The sequence below is a fragment of the Micromesistius poutassou genome (assembly GCF_964030765.1).
Source record: "Micromesistius poutassou genome assembly, chromosome: 4".
Classification (NCBI taxonomy): domain Eukaryota; kingdom Metazoa; phylum Chordata; class Actinopteri; order Gadiformes; family Gadidae; genus Micromesistius; species Micromesistius poutassou.
The window spans coordinates 20,478,380-20,498,103 of record NC_140274.1 but is presented as its reverse complement, the minus strand read 5'-3'; the positions used below and the strand labels follow the sequence as shown (position 1 = coordinate 20,498,103).

The 19,724-nt window shown below is 49.9% G+C and overlaps 2 protein-coding genes across 3 annotated transcripts; both read right to left on the bottom strand.

The window, feature by feature from the left end:
- Positions 1-276: 276 nt before the first annotated feature.
- LOC311341770 (tripartite motif-containing protein 59-like) lies at positions 277-5,479 on the bottom strand. 2 transcript variants are annotated; one of them, XM_084466571.1, is made up of 5 exons: positions 5,414-5,479; positions 4,150-4,403; positions 3,323-3,544; positions 2,286-2,495; positions 277-1,708 (listed from the first exon to the last, which is right to left on the bottom strand). In XM_084466571.1, the coding sequence occupies exons 2-5, from the start codon at positions 4,396-4,398 to the stop codon at positions 1,136-1,138; spliced, it is 1,254 nt and encodes a 417-aa protein (XP_084322697.1). In that variant the 5' UTR covers positions 4,399-4,403; positions 5,414-5,479; the 3' UTR covers positions 277-1,135. The 2 variants fall into 2 exon arrangements, with proteins under 2 accessions (XP_084322697.1, XP_084322698.1); XM_084466572.1 differs by lacking the exon at positions 5,414-5,479 and having other exon boundaries at positions 4,055-4,386.
- A 287-nt stretch (positions 5,480-5,766) lies between these two features.
- On the bottom strand, positions 5,767-18,843 carry kpna4 (karyopherin alpha 4 (importin alpha 3)). Its single transcript, XM_084466561.1, has 17 exons — positions 18,637-18,843; positions 17,272-17,316; positions 17,049-17,138; positions 15,779-15,808; positions 15,539-15,591; positions 14,900-14,995; positions 14,306-14,391; positions 13,400-13,486; positions 12,834-13,003; positions 11,950-11,994; positions 11,721-11,852; positions 11,072-11,200; positions 10,424-10,528; positions 9,895-9,966; positions 8,963-9,125; positions 8,728-8,822; positions 5,767-8,371 (listed from the first exon to the last, which is right to left on the bottom strand). Exons 1-17 carry the CDS (start codon positions 18,703-18,705, stop codon positions 8,273-8,275), a joined length of 1,566 nt encoding a protein of 521 aa, XP_084322687.1. The 5' UTR covers positions 18,706-18,843; the 3' UTR covers positions 5,767-8,272.
- Positions 18,844-19,724: the final 881 nt, after the last annotated feature.

Genomic DNA, 19,724 nt, shown 5'->3' with positions numbered 1-19,724 from the left:
GTCTTTACTTATCAGACTGAATGAAATCAGCTGGATGTGTATTGATCCTTCAAGGGTGCAATAATCCATATTGGTTTGCTAGGTTATGCATGCCGCCACAAACGGCTTCATAGGTAAAAGTATTTATACATCCGTGTCTGGGATCTTAAGTTACCCCAGTTCCTGTAGTCCAAACATACCAGGGTCATAAGCCTGTTCCCTTAACACATTGCCATAATTGACAGTCAATGGAAGTAGCAATTCTCCAGTACAAATTAATAGGTTTATTAGGTTTTTAGTCAACATACAAAATATGAACTGGAGTAATGGATTCCTGACACCTCCATATCCAAATGGTCCCAAAACTCCCACATCTGCATGGTTTCCACCCCTAGTTCACTTCATTAAAGGCATTTTAGCTTGTATATGGAGATTAAAGGCAAAGCTTTGTACCGAGGCACAGGTGTTAATAAGGCAGTACACGTAGAGGCCACTGGACAGGTTGTGTGCGGTCCCATCCTAGCAGTGTTACATAAGCCAGCGCTTACTTCACACGTCTCACCATTTGTATAACTGCCCCCAACCACAACAGGCATGTAACTGATACCCAGGAGGGTGAGCCGAGCTGCAGTCCAAACTCACCCCGACGACGTGTAGTGAAGTACAACCTCACTGCTCTTTAGGGGCCGCCGGGACACATTCTACACATCCAACACTTTGCTTAATAACTTTCATAATTCTTTAATGGGCTAAATGTAAAAAATGTTTTTATATGTAATATTAAAATGTATGTATATATCATTATTTTAATATTTGTATATATTTATATTACTTTATCAAATTAAATATATATATAAAAATATATACCCTCAAAGAGGACTTCACGGTACCTTCAGTACGTCAGGGTTTTACACTTTCAAACCAACTCCCTGAATCTTAAATTTCTTGCCGTTCAACGTGATGTATGAAGAAACTACAGACACAGCTAAATAACTTCAAAAGGTGGGTTATTTACATACTAAAATGTGTGTTACTGTGACAGGTCGAGGGATATAATAAAAAAAAGTGTTTGTGCAATTCTCAAAAGTCCTGGATGGGCTCTCCTCACCACCGGATAGCGAGGACGGAGGTCGAGAAGTCCACCCATGATTTGGACCTAGAAGACCTTCTGGAGGAAGGAGGCCACCCGCGTGAAGTGATCTTCCACCGACCTAAGAAGGACCTCCATGGTTCTCTGGACCTGCGTGTGGAGCGCGGTGGCCACCTCCACAACGGGCGCGGTCAGTCCAGTGCTCTCGTCGACCAACAGGCAGACGCCCCAGTACGCTGCCAGTGACCAGATCAGCAGCGCCAGCCCCACGGACAGACACAGGCGGAGGGGCGAAGGCGCCAAGACACCCGGATCCAGGCCCTCGTTACCGTCAGCACCTCCAGTGCCTGCGGCCTGGACCGTCCCGGACTCGCCCCCTGGCCCCTCCTCCCCCTGCTGTCCACAGCCCACCCTGGGCACAGGCGCGTCGCCCAGCGCCCCCAGGGTCACCGCGGCCCAGTGGTCCCGGAGGAAGTCGGCGGCGCGGGGGGCGACGGAGAGGGCCACGGCGGAGGGGAGGGGGGCCTCCGTCAGCGCCTCCACCCTCTCTCGGAGCAGGTGCACCTGCTCCAGGAACTCCAGCGGCCGGTCTTCCTCCTGGACGGACGACCCCAGGGTCACCAGGTCGCACTGCTCCTCCTGAACACCGCGGGAATCAGTCTCACTTCAGTACAAATCGGTCACTTTGTCACCTTACTGTCCCCGGGTGGTTTAACACCAGTGGGCCATAAAGTTGTTCCGATATCGCTACCAGTATCGGAAATTCCCCCTGATATTGCCTAAAATGTAGTATCAGCAAGTACGCAAGTCTATGCGCCGATCCGATACCATCATGTGACTTTTACTACACAGGCAGAGAACATCAAACACTACGGTGTTCATAAAGGTCGGAGGTGGAAAGTCGGGAAAAACATGGATCACGCTTAACTACAAGAATACAAATTTTTTATTATAATTATAGACTATAAATGTAAATGATCTAGTTCTGCCCAAAATAATGTGTAGACAGTAAGTGAAGCGACTATACATCGCCGTCATCGTAAGAGAACCCTCCAATAAGAACCAGTGCTGTTGGTAGTCACAATGCTAGACGCTGTATCGGTACGTACTCGGCATCGGCCGGTACTCAAGTTTTATCGGAATCTGTATCAGGAAGGAAGAAAAAGGAATGGGAACGTCTTAAGAGTGTCCCAGAGCGGCCGTCCTGCCAGTGTACCTGCAGCCGCTGGACCCTCTGGATCAGGGGGTCGTAGACCTGGGCCACGTCGGCGCTGGCCGCGTCCAGGGCCCCCAGGCAGGCCTCCTTCTTCCTGCGCAGAGTGAGCTCCAGCCCCTGGAAGTACTGGTCCACGGCCAGCCGGTCCCTCCTCAGCAGAGCCTCACAGTGGGCCTTCCCCTGCTCCAGCTGCTGCCCCAACTCACACACCTGCGGGGGGGGGGGGGGGGGACGGCCACAATGACGTCAAAAAAAGACCTGGTCACACTAATCACTGCTGGTAGTACACACACGCCCTCTTTCCAGACAGTTTGAGCTCCTGAAGTCTGGGAAGTGCTACAGAGGTCCTCTGGCAAAAAGTATATAAAAGAAAATCCTTTATTCCAAATGCCATCAGTATCCTCAACCAAACCAAGTGACAACATCAAACTGAGATGCTAGTTTTAATTTTATTATAAATAATATAAGTAATTAATATAATAATAATATATTATTTTCTTTAGATGCTATTTTTACTTTTATTTTTATGTATTTAAGCATATTTATTATTTTCTTTTAATCCTGAATGTCTGCATGTTTATCTGTCTTTTGTGTCTGGTGAGCCAAAGAAAAATTCCCACCTTGATGGACATTAAAAATTTATTCTATTCTATTCTAACCAACCGGAACGTAACCTTAAACCCTGTACCCTATATATAATATTAGAATAATTTTAACCTTGGCATTGTTAATTATACCTGGCTTTGTTTGTACAAAGTCCTTCCTGCGTTCGGCTTTATCTAAAGCCACTCAGTGTGTAAATAATATACATTTATTTCAAACACAAGGAGTATGCAGGGGTAGGGCCCTGAGCGAAGGAGAGTTAGAGTTAGCTCTGTTCGTCTCCTCAAGGCTGGTCCCACACTCGTTGTAGAGCGAAGGGTTGTGGGTTCAAACCCACAACCCTTCGCTCTACAACGAGTGTGGGACCAGCTTAGAGGAGACGAACAGAGCCAGCTGGTTCAGCCGGCACTGTGCTGGGGGGCCCCGGGGCCCACCTGGGCGAGGCGCTGCTCCGACAGCGCGGCCAGCAGCTGGGCGGGCGTCTGGCGCTCCCGGAGGAAGGCGGCCTGCAGGTCGTCGATGGCGTGGCCCTGGTGCCGGCCCACCGTCAGACACACGCCGCAGATCAGCGCGCGGTCCTGGACGCAGTACACGTTCAGGGGCTGCCGCCGGTGCTCCGGGCAGCAGGGGGTCCGGGGGTGAGGGTCCTTCTGGTACTGAAACGAGACAGGGGGTGGGCGGGGGACAGAGAGGTGAGCACGAACCGGCAGCGTCGACCAGACCCTCACGGCCAGGAGTAGAGACGTTCCCATACCGTTTCTTCATTCCTATTCTGCTCCCTGAACTTGATTATCGGCCGATACTGAGTATATGATATGTTAGTAGTTACAATGCTAGAGGCTGCTTTAGCATTGTAACTTCTAACAGCACTTGTTCTTATTGAAGGGTTCTCTTACGATATAGTCGCTTCACTTACTGTTGACATTTCTTTCAGAACTAGCTAATTTATAATTATAATAATATATTTGCATTCTTGTAGTTAAGCGTGAGCATCTAAGTTTTTATCTACTTGGTAGTTTGAAGCACGTAGGTCGTAGATGACGCGTGGTGTTTGTGATGTTCTCTGCCTGTGTAGTAAATGAGTCATGTGACCTATCGGATCAGCACATAGACTTGCGTACTCGCCAATACCCGATTTAAGGCAGTATCGGAGGAATTTCCTTTACCGGTACTGGTATCGTTATCGGTACAACTCTACCCAGGAGCCTCAGGAAAGGAGAAGAGGCGTGTTTAACGGAGGCAGTTTGCGGTTCCCGCCTACTTTCTCCACGATGGCCCGGAGGCACACGTTGACGGGCAGGGCCTCCACCCCGGGGGGCGCCAGCTCCACCACGCTGCGGCAGTTGGGGCATTTCAGGGGGCGGGGCCGCCACACGGAGTAGTTGACGGAGGCCAGCAGAACGCGGTCCAGGCAGGCCTTGCAGAAGGTGTGGGAGCAGGGCAGAACCCGCGGGTCACAGAACAGGGAGTAGCACACGGAGCACGTGAGGTCCTCCTCTAGGTCCTCCATGACGGCTGTGTGGAGCAGAGGGTTAGGGTTAGGCCTACAGAGGAAGATGGACGACAAATGAGGTCGACCGTGTGACCAGGAGCATCATCTCTAACACACTCATTTAAACAGGCCCTCAAAACCACCTTTTTAAGATTGCCTTCACCTCCTTACCTTCTCTCCCTTTACTCCTTTATCTTTTTACAAATATGCCTTAAATTATGTTATGTTTTCACTCTAAAGCGTCTTTGAGTATTTAGAAAAGCGCTATATATATCGAATGTATGTTATTATTATCTCGCTCCTAGATATCCTGGAAGAGGGCCCTCTCTCTGCCTGTCCTGTATACTTTTATTTGTCTTCTGGATCCCGAAATGGTTCGTTTCCCCCTGGTTGAATCGTTGCTAGCGTTGTGTGTCTGTCTGTCTGAGTACATGGAATTAATTCGGCGGCTGGACTGTAGGGCTGTTGTTGTGAGTGTAAGGACTCCTGCTCCAGTTACACACAGCTCGGCAGCAACAATACAACACTGGTCTCTACGTCCAACACACACACACTGCCCCTGACCTCTGCCCCACCCCGACCTCTAACCACCACCCGCCTGGCAGCCAGATCGGGCCACATATCAGACCGAGACCGTCTCGGACACAAACGGGCCCAGACGAGTTCCCGGGACCCGCCCCATACCCATCGGCACACTCGAGACTCGACACGGCAAGTGTTGGTCGTCATTGCACAGTCCGTTTACTAATGGAAACCACAGTTGCATGTTGCAACTGTGGATCTCCAGCCGGACTGGAGACCACAGCGGGGACCGCCAGACGCAGCCCACCAGACCACCAGACCCTGCCCCCAGACCACCAGACCCAGCCCACCCCGGATCAAGTGTCGCCGCAGGTCACACCGTGTCGGTAACAACAGGTCAAAACAAAGAATGCCGCCATTTTAACGACCCCCAAACGCGTATCAAAGGTAGAATTGGTTTCACAACTCCACCCTGGTGAAGTCAACCCTCGGGTAGCGGACGGATACTCACTGAGCAGCTGCTCGTCTGAGGACGACCGTCTTCCTGCCCGAGAGTTTCGGTTGTCTGTCGATCCGATTGCAGAGCGCATGCGTGTAAACGGACCAATCACATTCGAGAATCGTTCAGGTTTAAATTCAAGTCTTTTTTTTTTGGGATTAACTCAAATCAGGATTACGGGGTTTATGCACAACTTCTTAAAACAGTTAAGGCATCTTAAAGCTGCGTTAGCCACATCAATCCTAATATAAAGTAGATTCTACATATATGAAAGACATTCCTCGGTTACTCTACAATGTAAGAAAGCACATTTATACGTGACTATTTAGGAATAAATTAAATTACACACACACACACACACACACACATACACGGCTGAGTTTGGGTTTCACTATTTATTTTCTCTTAGACAACCTATCACGTAGCAGCCCATCTCCCGACAAATCGAGCCCCACCTTTTTTCTACCATGTCATAAATTTAGATTTGAAACCACTTTTTTTTTTTGCCAACAAGGAATGCTGCAAAAAAAGACCCTAGGTTCAACAGAAGTTTATGACCACGAGGTTTACCTTTTCACTACAGTGTTTCTCAACACAAATAAGATGGGAGAGGTTCGCTTGACCCCTATGGTATAGAAGAGGGGGCTGGGGGAGGGGGGGGGGGGGGGGGGGGCGGGAGATCGCAAGGTAACTTTCAAGGGGTCTTTTTTTAAAAGAGAAACAAAGGATAGCTCCAATTTGACACACGGGGCACCTTTAACCCTTGAGCAAACGGGGGTTGGGGGGGGGGTGGGGGTAGCATCCCCTTTTAGTTGAGCTCATAGAGAAGCAGATTCCATCTTACCGCTTCTGGAAAACAAAAACATTTTCAATCTTTTTTTTTCTTTAAGTCTCCCTAAAAACGCACGGACAGAGAGCGGACCGTGTTGGGGCGGGGAGGGGGGAGAGGGGGGAGGGGGGAGGGAGGGGAGCTCTGGAACGCCGGCGGGGAGAACCTGGGGAACACATCCGTCCCAGAGACCCTCAGACATTACTTTGCAGAGCATGTGCAAAACGGTGGAGATTCTGTGGAGTAGGAAGTGGACTCAGGGGCCGTGGGGGGGGGGGGGGGGGGGGGGAGACATGTAACGTTTCAACAGCACAGTTCGACTTAAAAATCAAAATTACAATGTGTACACAGCCTAAGGAAACTAAAAGACCCTAAAAAAAACAACTGTGCTATAGTTAGGTACATGCAAAAAAAGGTTATGAATCACAAAACCTACATAAAATGGCCATTAGTTGTAATGTCCCGGGGGGGGGGGGGGGGTTGGAGCTATGGCAACAGGACCGCACGGCGGGCAGGGGGGGGGGGGCTGGGGTGCCGCCGGGATCGAAGGAACGAAATGACAGAATGGTTCTCAAGGGGAAAGATTAAAGTCATCCGGTTGAATATGATGCATGATGGAGTTCTCTCTCAGTCTCACAGCAGGGAGCCCCCGTGTGGTCAGTAGGTTAGCATTGTGGTGGTGGTGGGGGGGGGGGGGGGGGGGGGGGGGGGGGGCGGCGTGAAGGGGAGGGGCCCCTCACCGGTCACCGTTACACAAGCAATGAAACTAAAAGCTGAAAATAAAAAGAATAAATCACATGATAAAAAGGAACACACTGGAGGCCAAACGAAAGCCCAAACGCCACCAGATGCATGGTCACACACCGCAGCGCCGCTCCACACCGGCCCGTAGCATCGTCCAGTGTTAATTAATACTAACTTAATAAATCAAACAAAAAAATCTGTGTGATGACTTTTTGTTGTGTTTTTCTTTATATATATCCGCAGCCCTTCCGTCCGCGATGTGTAGATCTCGGCCTCTCGTAAAAGGCAAACTCTTCTCTCGTGACAATCCTCTTGTTTTTTTGTTTCTCTTCAGTTGTTTGATTAGTATCTGCATTCACCGCCCTCACACACACCGACACGCACACACACACACACACACCTTTCTCTCGCTCTCTGCATGGGCTCCCATCAAATCACGTCTCGCACGCACGCACGCACACACACGCCACGTCCACTCTCTTGCAGCACAGCTGGACTCCGGGCCCCGTCCACCTTGGGGGGGGGGGGGGAGGAGGGGGGGGGAGGGGGGTGGGTGTGGGCGAGGGGCCTCTTGTTGGAGAAGATGAACCTGGCTCCAAGCACTGAGTCCAGACATTCAGACACAATGGGTCCATTCACACACATGTCTGATAGCGTGGCCGATTGGGGGGGGAGGGGGGGGGGGAAGAGGGGCGCTGCGAGGGTGGCGCCCCCACTGGTCGGAGGACCGCAGAAATTGCGCTATGGTTCATCTCGGTTCATAATTACCGCTGTTTTTAGTTGTTGTTGTTGTTGTCGTCATGGTTGATTTCCGCCGTTATCTGTGTATTGGGATCGCTGGGATCTCTTTGATTATGATTTTTTTTATGTCCTTGGTTCTCCGGGCGGAACGTCGTACGCCGCTCGTGTTTTTGTTCTGGTTTGAAGTAAGTTTTCCGTTTCGGTTTTTGTGTGGTCGCCGACGGCTCCGATCACCCGGCGGTCGTGGTCGGCGTGTCCCGCCACGCGTTTCGATGGAGATGTTTTTTTTTGCAACATGTAGCCACTCATTCCTCATTCGCACCCACTCGCCGTCTCAACGCCCGCCCGCGGCCCCGCCACCTCTGGACGCCAAATGAAATCCGCACTTTCTTCTTCCTCGGATAAAAGATGCTGCCATGGATCCCGCGAGCCAAGCACAATGGATCTAATTCTTTCACACTCTCGCACTCTTTCTCGCTCTTTCTCTCTAATTTTTTTTATGTTGAACAGAGTGCTGCGTCGCAAACAAAGCTCCAGAGTCCCCCGGAGAAAGCCCTCTAGAACTGGAACCCCTCGGCTGGCACGTTGGTGGAGGAGTTGAAGCCGTAGGTGCCCCCCTGGATGGCCTCGGGGACCAGCGCGTTGTCCTCGTCGATCTGGAACAAGACGACCACGTTACAGCGTTAGAGCTGCTGCTACCGTACAGTACATAGGCAGGGTTGCCAGATTGGGCCAGAGTTGGCAAATTGGGTTGGAAATCTGGCCCAATATGGCAACACTGGACGTAGGAGTCAGACAGCTGAAGAAGAAGGCCCAGTCCACCCAATACACTACAGGGATTCATTACTGGGAGGTTCGGCATGTCATTTAATGATCAACCGACCATCTAACCCAGGATGACAACAGGATGGAGGAGTTCTCAAAGTGACCGTAAATTACCCACACCGCCCCCTGCCCATATTTAGACTGAGGAGAGTGCGCCCTCATTCACACAAGTCAAAAGGACACTCACATCATCAGAAGAGAAGAACTGGTCGATGATTTCATAGGCCAGCTTGTAGATGTCTTCATTTTCATGGTTCTGCAGCTGCTCCACCTTCTCCAAACCTTGGGACACAAGCAGGTCACATTATTATTATTATTATTATTATTAATAAATACACATCACTGTGATACAGAAACCTTAACATGTAGTTTGAGACTGGTTTGTTCGTGGTGATGGGGGAGGGGGGGGGGGGGGGACTGACCTCCGCACTCCTCGATGAGGTTAGCGATGGTCTCTGCCTCGTCGTCTGCCATCTTGAGGATGTTGCTGAGGCCGTCCAGCACCACCTGCACCACCTGGGCGTCCTTCACCGTCAGCAGGTTGCAGAACGGTGGGATCACCTGCTTCTCGATCAGGTGGGCCACCTAGTGGGAGCAGGGCACAGGTGAGACCAGACCGCTTGGTACAGGTGACACCAGACCACAGGGTACAGGTGACACCAGACCGCTTGGTACAGGTGACACCAGACCACAGGGTACAGGTGACACCAGACCACAGGGTACAGGTGACACCAGACCGCTTGGTACAGGTGACACCAGACCGCTTGGTACAGGTGACACCAGACCGCTTGGTACAGGTGACACCAGACCGCTTGGTACAGGTGACACCAGACCGCTTGGTACAGGTGACACCAGACCGCTTGGTACAGGTGACACCAGACCACAGGGCACAGGTGAGACCAGACCACAGGGTACAGGTGACACCAGACCACAGGGTACAGGTGACACCAGACCACAGGGTACAGGTGACACCAGACCACAGGGTACAGGTGACACCAGACCACAGGGTACAGGTGACACCAGACCGCTTGGTACAGGTGACACCAGACCACAGGGTACAGGTGACACCAGACCACAGGGTACAGGTGACACCAGACCACAGGGTACAGGTGACACCAGACCACAGGGTACAGGTGGCACCAGACCACAGGGTACAGGTGGCACCAGACCACAGGGTACAGGTGACACCAGACCACTTGATACGCTCTCTCTCACGGGTCACCTCCAATCCATGATCATATCCTCCGTCATGTTATTGTAAGTCGCTTTGGATAAAAGCGTCTGCTAAATGCCCTAAACGTAAATGAAAATGTTAAACTGAGTACGCAGAGTAAAGTCCAAACTAAGCTCTCACCTGGTCTTTCCTTCCACTGATGGTGAGGTTGCTGATGGCCCAGGCCGCCTCTTTCTGGGTGCCGAAGTCCCCCTGTGGATGAACACAAGACGGATCAGACTAAAGCCACGGCGACTAGGGCTGTGCAATTAATACAATTTTGACCGTGATTTCGATTTTTTTCTCCAAACTAAGAAAAATGTAGTTATATTATTATCATTTATTTTCATATTTGTTTTATTCATGTAAGGTTTAATAGAATTAGCAAAACAGCGGAAAACATATGTACATTATTTTTGATTTGAACATTTCCTATCTGACCATTTTGTGTATTTTTTAAAGGGGAAATTTCAAAGTTCTCAGTGTTTTTTTTTGAGAGAAATGAACAAATGAGCATCATGTCTTAAAAAATAACAGTTTGAATAATCGTGATTTCTATATTGACCAAAAATAAGCGTGATTATTACTTCTTCCCTAATCGAGGAGCCCTTATGGCGACTCAAAGGTCGATTCGAGGACGCCTTCAGACGGCGAGGTAGGGAGCGCTCACCTTGTCCAGCAGGTGAATGATCATGGCCACCAGCTTGGCGTCGATGACCGCCTGCACCTGCTGCTGGTTTCCCGCCGTGATGTTTGACAGGAACCACACCGCCTCCTGCAGGACGGGAGGGACAAGCACAGCGCTGGCGTCACCACAGGGACCTCCCACTCCTCCGCCGCCCGTACCGGCGCTCTCCGTCCGGGTCAGAGCCCGCCCGGCGTCCCCTCAGGAGCGGGGGCCGGGCGGTGCGTTAGGTGGGGCCGCTCTGGGCGGGCCGGGGGCCAAACGAGGCTCTAATCACCGGCCGGGCCCCGGGGGGGGGCCTCTGAACGGGGCGGACCCGGCCTCAGATGCACTTCTGTTTCCGCAGCGACCCGTTGGCCTGCAGCGCCCCCGGTCCCCCCCAGTGTCCCACGCACACGGTCTCACTCACACGTCTACTCTGCCCCCCCTGTCCCTCGACTGCACACCGCTGGTCCTCTTCACCGTCCTCTTCCCCAGGTCCCACGGCGGGCCGGCCCCCCAAGCTCTGACTTTACCCCCTCCCACCCCCGTGGTCTATGTCAGTCACACCAGCGGCCCCACCTCGTTTCATCACTCCGGACAGGGGGGGGGGGGGGGGGGGGTGTGTGTGTGTGTGTGTGTGCGTGTGTGCACCTTGTTGATCTTCTCCTTGGGGTGCGTCAGCAGGGAGGGGAAGTGGCTCAGGGCGTCGCAGTTCAGCACCACCTGGGTCTGCTCGTCTGTTCCTGTCACGATGTTCCCCACGGCACGCAGAGCCGCCGTCTGGGGGAGGAGTCAACAGGGAGGGAGGAGTCAGTGGGGAGGGGAGGAGTCAGTGGCAGTCATTTGCCATTTCAAGACTCAAAAGTCAAAAAAAGTCATATTTAGCTTTATAGTCAATTACAACAAATGTACAAGACAAATAGAAGAAAGGAAATATAGTTTGTCTCTGACCCACGGTGCAATAAGTATAAAGGATACAATTTGGTCAAATTAAACAAATTAAGTCTGGCAGTGTTGCCAGATTGGTTGGGAAATTTGGCCCAATCTAGCAACAATGTCAGCAAAGCATGTTGGCTTCTATGTTGTGCCGTGTTTGGTCTCATGGACCTTCTCTGGACACCAGGGGTCAAGTTCCTCCTCAGACAGGACATTAAGAGTTCATCCTTCAAGACATTTTACATCTAAAAGTATATTGATTCGATGAAACGTTTTAATCAGGTCTCAAACCAAAAGGCTTCGTCTTTCCTTTTCCAGCTCCTGGTTGAGCAGGATTATCTCCAGGTAGGGGCGTTCTCCATACCTGAACTTTGACCTCTTGGTGGCTGAGCAGGGGCACCAGGTGGGGCACAATGCCAGAGTCGATGACCATCTGGATCTGCTCGTTGCCGGCGTCCGTCAGGTAGGACAGAGCCCACACCGTGTCCACCAGGATCTGCAGAGGAGAGGATGCATCAGAGACTTCAGGTGTAAGTCAATGACTTAATTAAAGGAGTACATCACGACCCAACGCAAGAGGAGGGGATACTCACACTAACATCAGTGTGGTGGATCAGCACGCAGAGCGCTGGGAGAATCTGAGGAGGAGATTGAAGACAAATGATAGAGCGTTAAGTAACAGCATGCACTTCAACTTCCATCCATCAAGCCCATAAGGGCCGATAGGATACAGCTCCTAGGGCTGGTGGTGGGTGGTTAATCCTATTCAGCAATTATAATAAACTGACCAACATCTTCAAGCCTAGAACCGGATTGTCTGAAATGGTCATTTGATTATCCACTGGGGCACAACACAAATATAAAAAGGGTGTGCGGTAGTCTGTGTGAAGCAGAGACAAAGTTCAGCAGATCACATTGACGTTGAACGGTTTTATACGATACAATCTCAACAGCTCCTGAGGAGGAGCACACACATCCACCTCTTGTTGCCCTACTGCATCGAGTCCTCTCAATGTGCTCAACGTTTTCTGACAGATGGGTCGACTTAGCAGCTTACTTGACTTTAGCAAGGACCACACGTTCACCAATATATCTGCTATTCCCCTGAGAGACGATACTTGAAAGAAATGTGATTTCAATGGGAATGTTGGCATTTAATTAAATTTGGGCATGTGGCTCAGGAGGTAGAGCGGGTTGGCTGGTAACCGGAAGGTTGCTAGATCGATCCCCGGCTCCTCCTAGCCGAGTGTCCCTGAGCAAGGCACCTCACCAATATTGTTAGGCGCTTCTAGTGGCCACTGGTTAGAACATCACTGTATAAATGCAGTCCATTAAACCATTTAACTTATAAATGTAATCTTATATCCCTAGGGGCAGAAAGCTAGTGAAGACACACCAGCCTATCACTAGTGTGTGTGTGTGTGGGGGGGGGGGGGGGGGGGGGGGGGTGAGCTGATCAAAGTGAACACATACTGACCTCCTGGATGGTCTCCATGGGGGGTGGCGGGTCCTTGTGGCGGCAAAGGTTGACCATGACCCAGGTGACGTTGCGGAGGAAGGTAATGGGGATGGAGGGGCTGATGAAGGAGAGCAGGGGCTTGACCACGCCCAGGCTGATCACATAGTCTCTGCACTGCGGGCCGTCACCTGCAAGGACACACATTTACACTTATAGCAGACGCTTTTATCCAGAGCGACTCACGATAGAAACATTTGTCAGAGAAGGAGAATCAACAATCTATCTCAAATTAAATGTTTAAGTGCAAGGTCATACAACATGCAATAATTGCGCAAGAGCGGTGTGGGGTCTTGACGAGTAAGTCTTGACACGCTGTCAACTAGCGTATTTAAAGAAATACGAGGAATGCCTCCTGCTGCACAATTTGAGACGCAAGTCAGCCGGTGGGGAAAAGACGGCGACATCATTTCAAATGTATTTATCAAAAGCTTTATAAAAAAAAACATACATATATTTAAAAAAAAAAAATAAAAAACTTGTCGCGACAGTAACCCAGCCTCAAACGGCGGTCCCAGATCACTCACCTATGATGTTTCCCAGGGCCCAGACGGCCTGCTCGCACACGTTCTGGTGGGTGGAGTGGAGCAGCCTCAGGAACAGAGGCACAGCATCTACGGGGGAAAGTAAACAGGTCACGCTCCGCCTCACAGAGCCCCCGGGTCACCACGAGTCACGACCACAGCAGGATGTGAAACCCTCTCACATCCTGGGTACCGCGCCGTCGCTCACATCCGCCCCGTCTCCTCCGCTCCACAGACAAACGTCGGGGGCGTGCATGTCACTTTGATTTTTTTAAGATTTATTTTTATGGTTTTCCGATATTGGCAACAACAAAAAAAAAAAAAATAGCGTGATCGGAGAACCCCAAAAAGCGCCGATCAAAAAAGCAGATTGAGTAAATTACTCGCGCAACTTCAGAACTTGCCAGTGGCAGCGCGAGTTCTCCCGACTAAAACATTGGGCTGCACCACCAGGATTTCACAGGGTAACTGTAATGACGGCAAAGGAGGCAGTTGAACGTTAAGTTTTGTTTACGGAGCACTTGCATAGCTCTGAAACAGCAGCGTGCACACAGGCACATTTCAGTACCGTATATGACAGTCACATTCTGCGGAGGCTTTGATGAACGCATTGAACAACATGTTTCAGTCACAGGGGATCCAAAGAGAAAAAATAAAGAGTCTATTGGAACAGAAACTGGTGCTTGCCTGCTATCCAGATTATATAAAAAAGATATGGAATCTTCCATATATATATATATAATAGATTCCCATTCCCCTGCCATTCTGTGATCGGCAGATCATGATTTTCGGAGCATCTCTAGTTTTTATCCTTTGTATTGAAGAGTGAGTAAGACAGGAAGGTACGGGATAGAGAGAGAGAGAGGGGGGGGGGTCATTCTGATCAGACCCCAACAGGTGTACACTCACTGGACTGGACCACCGCCTGGGTCTGCTCGGAGGTCCCTGATGCGATGTTGGTCAACGCCCAGGCAGCCTCGAACTGGAGAGAGGGGCTGGGGAGAGGAGAGAGGCGTGAGTGAGACACCACCACCACTGGGGGAAGCGGCCCACACACCGAGCAGGGACGCCGAGGAGTCATTCATCTGCTGCGGTCGCTCAAAAAGGGAACAATAGAACCTATTTGCAAAGCCGTGGAGCACCCTGCTAAGACATGTAGGCCGGACTAAACCACCACAAGCCCGTGTGGTGCGCTGTACTTCCTTACAGTCAGGGCATTTAGCAGACGCTTTCATCCAAAGCGACTTACAATAAGTACATTTGTTAGAAGAGAAACAACAATCTGGCGCTGTCGATACAGTAAGGATGTTCATAGAACCAAGTGCCAAGCACTAACAATTGCTAGATTAACTCATCCCTGTATACAACAAAGATAACTAGGATAAGATGCTACACAACTAAGTACTTTAACTAAGTATGACATACAATAAGTGCATAGAAGGGGATGGCTATGCAGAGTCTAGGTGAACTCTGAACAAGTAAGTCTTTTCCAGAAGTCCTTACTTGTCATCTCTGTCCAGACAGTGCACCAGGATGGGGAGGATCCCGGACTTGATGAGGTCATCTATTGGGGGGTTCCGGTCACTGGATAACAACTTCCTAGAGAGACAAAGGGGGGAGGGGCTGTCAGGTACAAACATTGACCAGAACCATGCAGTATTTGTTCTTCAGGGGCAATACTTAAATGTGTAATGGGTAACCAAAGAGGCAATGGCCGACATAAAGAGGGAAAATTTAAGAAAACACATGAATGCTCTTGAATTCATCGAGTTGACTTCCAAGAGATTCATGTTCAGTATTATTTGCAACTTTCTGATTGAAACAAAGTGGGACTATAAAGTTCCTGACCTTATAATCAGAAGTGTGAATCAGTCCATTCAAAACATTCAAATCAACAAAGATAGCCAAGCTGAGGCCTGGCCGTTGCAATGCAGGGTGCGGTTTCAATAAACATATCACACGTACAAGAACGCCTTTGGCAGGTTTTTAAACGAGGGGTGATGGGGCAGAATCCCCAACCTCTAGAACCAGGTGGTGAGGAAATCAAATCACTCAACTCCAAAAGGTCAAAGAGAAAGTGCAATAAGATGCTCAGCCAACATGGTGTGGCCCCAGAGGAGGCAGGGACGGCTGGGGACGTACCTGGCAGCCTGGACAGCACTCAGCTGGACTCCCTGGTTATCACTGGTGGCATTCTGCAACGCAACAGACACTGGTCAGGAGAGCACCACCACACAGAGGGACAATCACGCCACTGGCTTTACACACCCACACACGTCAATTAATCCCTTCAATAGCGAAGGACAGTAGACCACTAAATACACAGACGTTAAACCAAGTAGGGTGATGAAAAAAAAAAAAAAGAGCGATGTCCAAACTTACTTGTACTATTGCTTCAAGAGAGGTGTTTTGCTGAAAGACAGAGGAACAACGTGTTGTTAGCAAGCTTAGAGTCCATGTCAGAAATGCACTTGGAGAACCACACACACACACACACACACACACACACACACACACACACACACACACACACACACACTTCCTAAACCCCAGCAGAAAACACCCAGACCATCACAGCCTGGCTGTGGGAAGCCTCAGCAGAGTCGATGGCACCCTAGGGACCCTAGTCTGCACCCCAGTTTTCTGCAAGGTCGCCTCAAGCTCTACAGTCCGGATACGGTAATCGTAGTCCTTTAAATCATTAAGTCTTAAAACGCTCACAAAACAAGACTCAGTGCTATTCTTGGCTCCCTTTGAATGTTGGATTGTATACTGCATGTCTCATTCGGCATTAGGCAGATTATCTCAGACTCTTTCAATTACTCTCCATATGGTTGCCTACTGGTCTCATTTGCCCGGTGATTTAAACAGGGGGGGGGGGGGGGGTCCAGAGACCTGAACCCATTCTGGTGTCCTCGTAGCTAATGTCGTGATGTTTGGAAGTTATTCAACCGTCAACACTGGCAACCAAAATGGATGCATGTATCCAGCCGGTCTCTAAAGGAATATGTTCAGTAATCAGTTCGGGCTTCTGGATTGGGTTGTCTTTCACATTGAGACCCAATCAAATGAAGTACCTTCTGACATCCATGACACCCCCGCGCACACCCCCCCCTGCTCCACTATAAAACTAACAGCTATCCATGATTCCAAGTGGCAGTTTCCAAGACAAATTGGAGCCAATAAGTCACAACGCAGCACAGGAAAACCATCCAAATACTGTGTGACGCCTGGATATATGCAGTGTGGAAAACTCAGAGATCTGCAAAGAACCATTATTGGAGTGCTTTAATGACAACTCTAATTTTAGGCTATATTAGGTTTGTTGCTGCAAATCAAGAGAACAAATTCTAATCCTGTTCCAATCCCTAATGTTTCAGCCTGTGTAAGGTCTGCTGTGTTTAGTGCCATAGACCCCCTGTTGCTACACTGCGGAAAACAAAGTCCACAAACGCAGGACCGATTTAGAGACACAATACAGTGCATTACTTTTACTTAGTAGAGTAAATCCCAACGAGGTGGTCCTAGCCTGCTCATCTGCCATACAGTGGGGAATCCCATGATAACCCCCTCAACTCCCAGAACTAGAATACTACACAAGGACAGATTCAATGAAAGATGAGGGGGGGGGGGAAGTGAAGTTGATCAATACCGATCGGAAATCTCCATCAGCATCAGAGTCCTCACAGATGTCCTCGTGAGGAACATTTCTCCTCTTTAGAAGGTGTTCATCTCGTTTGTTCTGTGGGGGAGAGAGATGCAGAAGAGGTCAAACCATTTGAAATTCCTTAACAAAGAGGACCCACCATGATTCACAGCTTCAATTTTTGGGGGTGTTCTTGACACCAACAAAAAAAGGTGTTAACTATCTTTACCTTGCGCAGTTCCACAACGACTTCAGTCCTTTGTCTTCTCATAGTCTGTAGAACAAGATGCAAAGTACTTTAGTCATGGCTTCCTCCGACATGTATACAGCAACGTGACACAACTGCATTGTAGAGCATGTTAAATACAGAGTTTGGAGGGATTCTCTTACATCAGGCAATACAGCGACCAAAAGTGCGTCACTTTTAACACAACTTTGCTTCACATGACATGGCAAAGATAAGCACCCGTTGTACTTATCCCTCAAGACGAAGATCACATACACATTCCATAGGTAATCAGTGTGTCGGTCACAAAAGGAGTTTCAAATTGGATCTCACGTGGAATCGAAGTCGTTTTGTAAATCTTTATAGGGACTCTTGCTCATCTACATCTTAAAATGGGACTGTTAACGAATGAAGCAATGGGGGTGTTGCGTCCTGACTGCCATGACACACAGACCACCAGATAAACGCACCACCGTATAAAGTGGCTGCCCTGCGTCGCACTGGCCTCGCCATGTACTTCAGCCGGGTACATGTTCTAACTTCACCCAGGGGTTCTCTGGATGTGTGGGGAGGGAGAGCCTACGAATGCCTGATGGCTACCTCGACATAGGCTGACTATCTATACGAAAAACTAACGCAAAGTAAGTTCCCCCGTCCTCATGTCGCCTGCGGTGTGCGTGCGGACGCTCTTCGGTATAAATACGGTAGCAGTCCCCTCAGTAATTTAATCGAAAAAACATCCCAGGTATCTGGTGAGCTAACAGGCTAGCCGGATTCCGCCATTGTTTTTGGTGGTGAAGACGGGGGATGGGTGGCTCTGCACCCAGCGGCACCGCCGAGCCCCGACCAGCAGGCTGCACGGCGGCTAACGCGGAGCTAACCGAGCGGAGGCTAACCCAACGGGGCAGCGTCCGTACGCGACAGCCCGGGCTGAACACAGGCCTACCGATGGGGGGGGGATTTGAGTCTTAAAAAACAAACACCACACGTTAGGTCACGTCTTTTCGGGGGGACACTCGGGGAGAAAGTGAAGGCCGAACTAGTTGGGGACATGCTGTAGTGAGCGTCACTAGCCGCCGTGGCCCCGCGGGCCCCACTAGCGCCGAGCTAACAGGAAGCTAACTCCCTTAGCCTAGCCGCTCCGTCCACACAGGGCCACGTAACGTCTTTAACCCAGAATAACACGACGGGAGGCCCGGGGCACGATCCGCCGAGTGTGTCCGACCACCCCGGAGCACACCGGGGTCCCGTCCGTCCGAAGATGGGCGCAGAGCTCCACATCGGGGAAAATTTAGAAACGACGTCACGCAGGAGGAGGCGAAGCCGCCTCGGAGCGGCGCCGCCTCGGCCCCAACTCGCACACTTTACCTCCAAATCACGGCCCTTGTTCTTGAAATTCTTCAACCGTTGGTTGTCCAGTTTCTCGTTGTCCGCCATGTCTGAAATAGGTTTATCAATAGCTTCTTTTTTTTTTTACCGACGAATCGCGCTAGTGAGCTGCCCTTATCTAGTTCCCCTTTTCAGCGGTCGGCGGAGTGCGTTGTGCTGGTCTGCCCGCGGTGCACGCTGGGAACGCCGGTGGAGGGACAGCCTGGCGCGGAGAGGAAGGGTGGGGAGTTCCCTCTCCCGTCATTGGTCTGTCTGGTTAGCGGGATTATGGTTTAACAAGAACAGGTCATCTCTGGGGGGTTGCCGCACAGCAGCAATTAATAACACTCAGAGTGTGTTTGTGTTGTACTGATCAGTATTTATCAGTGCCAGAATACAGGTTATACACTGGGCTCCCATATGCCCTGTGGGTTACTATTACATTTCTGGTGCGTGTACACACTTATTTGTGATGGTTTGTTGTAAAAGACAAGTCAAAGTTTCCGTAATACTTGAATATTTATTAAGGAGGTATGAACAAATGACACAGAATAATGTACGTCTTCTAAACTGGAATACAGTTTAACAATTAGGTAGACATGTAGGCAATTATTATATATATATATATAATCTCTCTCTCTCTTCTCTCTCTCTCTCTCTCTCTCTCTCTCTCTCTCTCTCTCTCTCTCTCTCTCTCTCTTATATACATATATATATAGGCCTATAGATAGATAGATAGATAGATAGATAGATAGACTCCTATATATAATTATTACTTTTGGTCATTTATTTATTTATTGAGATGAACAAAATAGACTTCTAAATAGACTTGAGATTCAACCCTCTCAGCGTTGTCTTAACAACCTGCAACACCGGCACATACAAACTGTTCAAAATTATGCGTAGCAGGTAGCAGACCGAAGGCAGCACAGCCCAAACCCAAAGTCCTTGTGTTGTCTCTGATGAGGCTCATCGCGCTCCTTCACAGCGGTTCACACGCCGTTAACCTCCGCTGGCCCCGGCCGGGCCTCCGTCGTGACTCCGCAGTGATGTACGCACAGGTAAGAGAAAGATTCCCACGGTGAATC

Coding starts and splice junctions, on each gene's coding strand:
- LOC311341770 (XM_084466571.1), bottom strand. CDS start 4,398: ATGGAGGACCTAGAGGAGGACCTCACGTGCTCCGTGTGCTACTCCCTG. Junction 3,545..4,149: donor TCCGGGCCATCGTGGAGAAA/GTAGGCGGGAAC, acceptor GTCTCGTTTCAG/TACCAGAAGGACCCTCACCC. Junction 2,496..3,322: donor CGGAGCAGCGCCTCGCCCAG/GTGGGCCCCGGG, acceptor CCCCCCCCGCAG/GTGTGTGAGTTGGGGCAGCA.
- kpna4 (XM_084466561.1), bottom strand. CDS start 18,705: ATGGCGGACAACGAGAAACTGGACAACCAACGGTTGAAGAATTTCAAG. Junction 17,139..17,271: donor TCGTTGTGGAACTGCGCAAG/GTAAAGATAGTT, acceptor TCTCCCCCACAG/AACAAACGAGATGAACACCT. Junction 11,201..11,720: donor ACCAAGAGGTCAAAGTTCAG/GTATGGAGAACG, acceptor CTCCTCCCCCAG/ACGGCGGCTCTGCGTGCCGT.